Source organism: Hippocampus comes, unplaced genomic scaffold (genome assembly GCF_001891065.2).
Source record: "Hippocampus comes isolate QL1 unplaced genomic scaffold, H_comes_QL1_v1.1 scaffold25, whole genome shotgun sequence".
NCBI classification, from domain to species: domain Eukaryota; kingdom Metazoa; phylum Chordata; class Actinopteri; order Syngnathiformes; family Syngnathidae; genus Hippocampus; species Hippocampus comes.
The window spans coordinates 969,543-978,024 of NW_017804844.1; the positions used below are offsets into that span (position 1 = coordinate 969,543).

Genomic DNA, 8,482 nt, shown 5'->3' on the forward strand with positions numbered 1-8,482 from the left:
GTGCGACCGACAAGTGTCACTCCGCCGTCGACTCTTTACGATGAAGCACCAGGCGCCTCACGCCAAGCCGGCGTGCGTGTGCGCTCTCGCCGGGCTCCTCCGGGGGCTGAGGGGCCGGCTGAAAGCCCTCCGTCACTTCCTGCTGCCCCCCAGCAGGACGGGCGGCGGCTGCCACGAGCCGGCCGTCAAGAGGAAGGGGGCGCTGGGCTGTTTGGGATCGCCGGCCCGCGGCTGGACTGTGAGTCGGGTGGCGCGCGCGTTCTCCGAGCCGCAACTCATGATTGTTTTCGGAATCGATTCACCTGGCAATTATTTTCTGGAGGAATGTCTTGATTCCAAAACAGGGCATTGTTTCAATGTGACAGTGAAGAAACTGCACGAGTGTGTGTGTGTGTGTATGTGTGTGTGTGTGTGTGTGTGTGTGTGTGAGAGAGAGAGAGCACAGGCGCTGGCTTTGCACTTTTGATGGCGTGATTAAGAGGTGTGACATGAGCATCCTGTCGCTCCGGCTCCGATCTGCCATCTGCGTGGTGACTCACGCATACGTGCGCATTTGAAATGTCAACATTCCTCCGAATTTCAGGCTTTGACTCTGTCATGTCACTCTCACGCCGAAAGTATATTAAAATCCAAAATTCCTGCGGCTCGAAGCTAACCTTTGTCAGCCCTGGTTCCACTTCCCCGAAGGATCAAATTGTGCGTGTCATTATGAGAGTAGCGAGAGGTGACAAGTGTTCAAAGAAAGACACAAGAGTCGGCGGGGGAGGGGGGCGGCAAGGAGGGAGGAGAAGAGAACGTCTGTGAGCGAGCGAGAGAGAAAGCAAACGACAAAGTGTCAAGAATGATCAGAAGCCGGCGCCGCTCGGTACCGCTCAGTCCCGTCGCGGCGCAGGAGCATGTTGTCGCCGCGCAGCCTGGGCCACGCCCTTGACTACAGGACCCAGCGTGCACCTGGAGTCGGCAGGTCGTCCCCCTGGGAAGGCCAGGTATGCGGCACTGAGCGAGGAAGAGGAGGAGGCGGATTAGGCTTGCGCCGTTCCCTTTGCAAAGAATTTGAAGGCTGAACGCACGCTCGCACTGGTTGCCATCATTAGTCACTCGGCTTGCTTACGGCGCGCAGGTACCGGGGGTGGCTCCATGACAACCGAGTGTGTGTGCGCTCACGTTGTTATGCGCCGACGTCAGGCGCTCGGCGAGCCCGCTCACCCTGTCGCTAGCTGTCGTCAGAATACTGGCGCGATGCGCTTTTGCTTCATTTCATTCCCGGCGCCAACTTTCTGACGTTGAGCAGAACAATACAAGGGAGGCGGCCACTTGGCGGACCGACGCCGAGGCAAAACCTTGCTGGACGCGCGCTCCAGTACACGCGGGCCAGTCAATCCCAACCGTACAAGAGATCCAATTGAACTCAATTGGTCAGAGTACTTATCTCAAATCAACCTTACCCATTGAAATGAATGCGAATGCCATTAATTTGTGCCTTTTGATGGCATGACCTCGAGCAATGGTCACCAAATTGGGCGAGTAACCCGCCAGCCTATTCTAAAAATGTGCTAATGGTTGATGAAAATGTTCATATTCACAGAGATTTGAAAAAAAAAAATAATAATAATAATGATGAAGTGGAGGCATTTTCCAGATCTCACACATTCGACCACGCCCCCATGACCACGTTAAAGTTGTCGGAACTTTTTGCCTTGTCCCAACACAGTAATTGCGCTTCGCACAACCCGTTTTTCCTAACCCGGTGTGTTCGTGTGCGTTGCAGGATGACGTGCCCATCAAGGAGATTAGCATCACTCACCACGTGAAGGAAGGATGCGAGAAGGCCGACCCTCGGCAGTTCGAGCTGCGCAAAGTCCTGGGACAAGGCTCCTTTGGCAAGGTGTGCATGCGCGCGCCCGCGTTTGCTTCCGCTTCGACGCACTCGGCGGGGGCACCCGTCGGCCGTCGCCATGGCGACGGCGGGCCGAGGGCCCTTCACGCTCCCGCCGAGTGCCGTGTTTTACGAAAGAGCAATTAGTCTCCCGCCCGCGCTGTCGCTCCGTGTTAATAGAAGAACCATCGCGCAGCGACGGAGTGAAAAGCGCACGCTGCACAATACTGAGGTACAGTGTGTGTGTGTGTATGTGTGTCCGTTGCGTTTAGGTGTTCCTGGTGAGGAAGGTGACGGGCCCTGACGCCGGCCAACTGTATGCCATGAAAGTTCTCAAGAAAGCGACACTAAAAGGTACGCTCACACACATACGCTAAATGTTTTGGAGGTACCCCCAATTCCTTCCTGATTGCCATAAATTCCCACAATAAATGTCCATTCTCGAAATGTTTTGCAACCCCCGTTACGTTTTTTTGGCAACGACGAGTGATTGCGGAGTCTCACCTTTTGCGCGCATGTGAATGTGAATCTGTGTGTGTGTCTTTAAGTGCGCGACCGGGTCAGGACAAAGATGGAGAGAGACATCCTGGTGGAAGTCAATCATCCCTTCATCGTCAAACTGCACTACGGTGAGTCAGGCCGAGTTACCCCTGAGTCACCACGCCGCCATCCGGCCACTCGTCGTCCTCGTGTCCACTTTTGAGCCTCCCCGCAACGGGCAGGCGAATCATGCCGACTTCATCGGCATCGCTTCCTTTTCCCCCCCTCAGCCTTCCAGACGGAGGGGAAGCTCTACCTGATCCTGGACTTCCTGAGAGGGGGAGACCTCTTCACCAGGCTTTCCAAAGAGGTAGCACGGCAACAAGAACGCTTTTTACCCAAATCCTGATCTGAGTCATCGATATTGAAATTGTGAGTGTGTGTTGTAGGTGATGTTCACAGAGGAGGATGTGAAATTCTACCTGGCAGAACTGGCGCTGGCTCTCGATCACCTTCACGGCCTCGGCATCATCTACAGGGACCTGAAGCCCGAGAAGTACGCGCACGCACGCGTCAGTCATCTCGGAAAAAAAATGTTTTGAGTCTGACGTGTTGTTGTCGTTTCAGCATCCTGCTGGATGAGGACGGACACATCAAGCTGACAGGTGCGTCATTTGACGCCGCGCGTGGGGGCCTCTCGTTTCCTCTTAAAAGGTTTGCCTCAAATTTCTGCGTTTGGGGTGTGTACCTGTGCAGACTTTGGCCTGAGCAAAGAGTCCATCGACCACGAGAACAAGGCGTACTCGTTCTGCGGGACGGTGGAGTATATGGCCCCGGAGGTGGTCAACCGGCGGGGGCACACGCACAGTGCCGACTGGTGGTCTTACGGCGTTCTGATGGTGAGTGGGAGAGCGTGTTTTTTTTTTCTACCTCCCAAAAAGGCCCTCAACGAAGCTGAAAGTGAAGCAAGCCTTGAGCGTGAAATCATTTGAATGTCTTTGTCGTTTGTTTGTTTTTTTTTGTGTGTGTGTCAACGCGGGCGAAAAAAATCGATTCGAATCGGACATGGCATTTCTGCGACATCAGAGATTTGACTTGAAGGTCTTTTTCTTGTGTACTTTCTGATTTATTGTTCTTCCTCAAGTTTGAGATGCTGACGGGCACTCTGCCGTTCCAAGGCAAAGACCGCAAAGAGACCATGACCATGATCCTCAAGTGAGTCCACACCAAGCCCTCAGAAGGACAGCAAACATCAATGTGTCGCTTTGAAATCGTGTTTCCTGATCGTGATCGACTCAAATCCTGAACGCTCAACTTGTCTCTGCAGGGCCAAGCTGGGAATGCCGCAGTTTTTAAGTTCCGAAGCCCAGAGTCTTCTCAGGAACCTTTTTAAGCGCAACCCGTCCAACCGATTAGGTGAGCATCAATCGCGCTCAATTCCCTCTTCGCGTCCCTGTCGTCGTTCCAAACTGTTCCCTTTCACGTTCGAAGGCGCCGGTCCCGACGGTGTGGAGGAGATCAAGAGGCATCAGTTCTTCAGCACCATCGACTGGAATGTGCGTTTTTGCGCCTTCACGTTTTTCCGTCCATGTTGTGACTCATCCATTCACCGGATGCTTCCTTGACGCATCAAGTCCGGGGCGGGCAAACTAATGAGTGCGTTTGCGTGCGTTGATGTGTCAGACTCTCCGGGAGTGCCGCCCAGCGCCAATGCCCATCAGCTCTTCCGAGGATTCAGTTTTGTGGCAATAACAGAAGAGGAAACGCAGCCGATGCCAAACGCCATCGTTCAGGTACCCACGCGCGCGCACACACATCATAACATGAAGCTGCTGCCGCTGGCTTGCGTAAAAACCAAAACGGTGCAAAATCCCAAACTTTCTCGACTCCGCCCACTCAAGATTGGAGGTTGACGGAGACTCCTGCTTAACCTCCAAGTGCAGTGTTTCCTCACTTTTATTGGGCCAAGGCACGTCTTGACTTTCGAGGGCCCTCATCTTTTTTTTTTTTTTTTAACTGCAAGTTATTTGGTAGACTTTTTTTTTTTCGATGTATTACAAGCCAAAATTTGACTTAGTACTGTATTGAGCTTCAGACACTCGAGGGAAGTGAAGGAAAATGGAAATGCACACTCACTTTCAACTGTTTATTGAAGAGGACAAGCAGCCAAATACAAAATGACAACACTCACAAGGAGCATGGATCCAAAAAAACAAAAAAAAAAGACACAGTAACAGCGGGAAACCAAACAGACTGACTTTTGGCTGCTTATGCCACTCACTTAGACACACCTGCTTGACAGGCACGCATCAACCCACATTTTGCTTCTGTGTGTGGGTTGTGTGGCAGCCAGGAGGACACCCCAACACGCGCGCGCACACACACGGAATGAAGGCTCATCATAACATGAGCTGCTGCCGCTGGCTTGCGTGAAAACCAAAACGGTGCAAAATCCCAAACTTTCTCGACTCCGCCCACTCAAGATTGGGGGCTGACAGAGACTCCTGCTTAACCTCCAAGTGCCGTGTTTCCTCACTTTTATTGGGCCAAGGCACATCTTGACTTTCGAAGGCCCTCATTATCTTTTTTTTTTTTTTTTTTTAACTGCAAGTTTTTTGGTAGACTTTTTTTTTTTTCAACTGTTTATTGAAGAGGACAAGCAGCCAAATACAAAATGACAACACTCACAAGATGCATGGATCCAAAAAAACAAAAAAAAAAAGACACAGTAACAGCGGGAAACCAAACAGACTGACTTTTGGCTGCTTATGCCACTCACTTAGACACACCTGCTTGACAGGCACGCATCAACCCACATTTTGCTTCTGTGTGTGGGTTGTGTGGCAGCCAGGAGGACACCCCAAAAATATGAATCAAAACATGGGGGAAAAAATAGTGACTCGGTTAAAAAAAAACAAAAAAAAACACTAGAAGAAATACAGGACAGCATACTTAGCGTCCAATCTCCCAGTTGCTCAAACTCTCTGCTAGCAGTGTCGCCACCTAGAAGACAAAACAAACAAACGCAGGGACCACAGCCAACAAAAAAGGGCCCAAGCTGATCATGTGTGACCTGACATTGGACTCCTTTTGCCCTGCAGCAGCTCCACAGAAGCACGTCTCAGTTTTGCGACGCGTACGATGTCAAAGAGGACATCGGCGTGGGCTCCTACTCCATCTGCAAGCGCTGCGTGCACAAGGGCACCGGCATGGACTACGCCGTCAAGGTGGGAGCGCCTCGTACGGACGGTGTACACCGCCCACACTCGGGCACCCGCCTGAACGGGTCTTCCCGTTGCAGATCATCAACAAAGCCAAGCGGGACCCCACGGAGGAGGTGGAAATCCTCCTCAGATACGGCCAGCACCCCAATATCATCACACTCAAAGACGTAAGTCAAAGCCCACAATGTGTGCGGCTGCTGTCCGACGTCACCGCCGGAGGGTTTCGACGACAAACGCGATATTTTCTCATCGGCGCCCTCTTTCCATCGTGTCAGGTGTACGACGACGGCCGCTCCGTCTTCCTGGTGACGGAGCTGATGAAGGGCGGAGAGCTACTGGACAAGATCCTACGCCAGAAGTTTTTCTCCGAGCGAGAGGCCAGCGCCGTTCTCTTCACCATCGCCAAAACGCTGGAGTACCTTCACGTGCAGGGGGTGCGTCCACACTGTCTAGGACTCTTGTTGTGCTAGCTTCGTTACCCTAGCTTAATGCTAACGTGGACCATGAACAGCTTATGGAAATGAATTCAATTTATTGGATTTGTTTGACATGTCCTGCTTGTGTGCCGTGAAGGTGGTGCACCGAGACCTGAAGCCCAGCAACATCCTCTACGTGGACGAGAGCGGCAACGCCGAATCCATCAGGATCTGCGACTTTGGCTTCGCCAAGCAGCTAAGGGCGGAGAACGGCCTGCTCATGACACCGTGCTACACCGCCAACTTTGTTGCTCCCGAGGTGAGAGGCTTTTTTTTGGGAGGGGGTGGGTGTTGAGATGTCACACACTCAACACAGTTAATTTGCATGTCGCCCACAGGTTCTAAAGAAGCAGGGTTACGACGCAGCCTGTGACATCTGGAGTCTTGGAGTGCTTCTGTACACCATGCTAACAGGGTAGACTCAGGACTCCATGTAGTCTAGTTGCAAAGCTTCAACTTGTTTTGAAATGAATTTTTATTTTTTATTTTTTGCTCGTCCAATTGGAACTTTCAATGGCTTGTCGTCTTTTGTGCAGCTTCACTCCGTTTGCTAACGGCCCAGAGGACACGCCAGAGGAGATTTTGGCCCGAATCGGCAGCGGGAAGTTCTCGCTGACCGGAGGATACTGGAACTCGGTGTCTTCTGAGGCCAAGGTACGTTTCCTCAAACAGACAGATTTAATCAACAATTGGGCTGAAGCGAATTTATCAAGTCAATAAAGTTTTGGTTGATTTTGCTCTATTTTTTTTTAAATCAAATATTGGATTTTGAAGTCATATAGTCTGGCCCCAACTCATGATGATAACGAGTGGCATGTTTGCGTTTGTGGCCCCTCAGGACCTGGTGTCAAAGATGCTGCACGTGGACCCCCACCAGCGGCTAACGGCCGGTCAGGTCCTGCGGCACCCGTGGGTCACGCACCGAGACCAGTTGCCCAAATACACGCTCAACAGACAGGACGCGCCGCATCTCGTCAAGGTGACTCGGTCAACTTGAGCTTTCCGTCACGTCCCAACAAAGAAATAATATCTCAAGAATCCAACTTCAAGTGGAAAAGTGGTTAGCATGTCTGCCTCAAAGCCCAGTTGACTCTGAGCAAAGGCCAGATTTTTTGCTATTTGCCAGCCGGTCTGGGTCTTACAAATCTCACACAAATAATTGCGTTTCACTATATAGTTTTACATTGTAATATCACCATTGACCACTAGATGGCAGACACGGATTAGCTCTTGTAGCACCCTACGCTGTAATGGAAGTAACGCTAATATTTGCGTTCCAGGGAGCAATGGCGGCCACGTACTCGGCCCTGAATAGAAACGTCCCGCCGGTTCTGGAGCCGGTGGGCTGCTCCACTTTGGCGCAGCGGAGGGGTGTGAAAAAGCTCACTTCCACCGCTCTGTGACGTCCAGCATCCCAACCTCCCTCACCTCCCATCAACTCTGACCTCTAGCTGACCCTTGGACAGACTACTGATGGAATCCAGGAAGCGCCGATGCCCCAAAAAAGGAGCACACAGAGGCCGCCGCCCTCTTGCACACTCAACGGACTCTTCCGATTGGACGGCTGGCGACGTTCTTCCCGGCATCAACTTCTGTGGATTTTTGCTTTGGACAATCAGAACAGGAAGCGAGCGCGTGTGTACATAAAGCTCAGCCCTGGGAAACACGATCATTACACAGAAGCATTTCAAGACGTAAGATGCTTTGATTTTAACTTCCCTGTCTCGTCACGGTGACGTAAACTTCAGTGATTGGTCGCATCCCAAAGCAGAATATAAACAAACGTCTTCTGTCAGTTTTGTCGACTTGGTGACAAACCCTGCAAATTGTTTGGCCGCGCTGTCTCCGGTCCTCTTTGGAAAGCCGTTTGCGTGTTTATTCAATATCCAGCTGGCGGTACAGGTACTAGTCGGCTCTTTGTCCACTGAAGTGGACAATTCGTTCCACTAGTAGAATGACTCACTGGTAGTATTAGGAGCTAATCTTTACACTACCAGTATTTTGGAGATGATCACCGATCAGCAAATTAAAAAACAAGACAACCGATTTGCTGAATAATCGATCTCCACTTTTCGCTTCGATTTGTAGCACCGGCCCGCCCGCGTGTAGCCAAAATTTGCATATAGTTGTTTCCCAGTGAAATACATTGCTGATTTTTTAAAAAAAAATGAAACCCTAAGAATTCTCCCCAAAATGATGAGAAATAATATTCAGGAGTGAATTCTGGTACTAGTTTTTTTTTGTCTCACAATGGAGAAATTTCCAATTCACAGCAGCAAAATTACAAACAACAAAAAGTATATAAATAAATATAAATATAAGCACATTAAAAATGTTTTAAAAAAATATATACATTTTAAAAAATGTAAATAAGTGGTACCGAACATCCCTTGTACGGTTAGTGCTGGTGGTGGTGGGGGGGGGGG

General features: G+C 50.7%; 1 protein-coding gene across 1 annotated transcript in view; it reads left to right on the forward strand.

Moving 5' to 3' along the window:
* The window catches only part of LOC109518522 (ribosomal protein S6 kinase alpha-3-like), a 17,029-nt gene extending 8,815 nt beyond the window's left edge, over window positions 1–8,214 (forward strand). Inside the window, 18 exon segments of the mRNA XM_019874406.1 lie at window positions 1,769–1,885; window positions 2,149–2,230; window positions 2,425–2,505; window positions 2,647–2,726; window positions 2,806–2,912; window positions 2,984–3,021; window positions 3,113–3,255; window positions 3,501–3,571; window positions 3,684–3,772; window positions 3,848–4,149; window positions 5,458–5,583; window positions 5,658–5,747; window positions 5,856–6,014; window positions 6,154–6,315; window positions 6,395–6,471; window positions 6,593–6,710; window positions 6,895–7,035; window positions 7,337–8,214. Coding sequence (XP_019729965.1) covers window positions 1,769–1,885; window positions 2,149–2,230; window positions 2,425–2,505; window positions 2,647–2,726; window positions 2,806–2,912; window positions 2,984–3,021; window positions 3,113–3,255; window positions 3,501–3,571; window positions 3,684–3,772; window positions 3,848–4,149; window positions 5,458–5,583; window positions 5,658–5,747; window positions 5,856–6,014; window positions 6,154–6,315; window positions 6,395–6,471; window positions 6,593–6,710; window positions 6,895–7,035; window positions 7,337–7,459 — 2,106 coding nt within the window. The 3' untranslated portion in view covers window positions 7,460–8,214.
* Window positions 8,215–8,482: the final 268 nt, after the last annotated feature.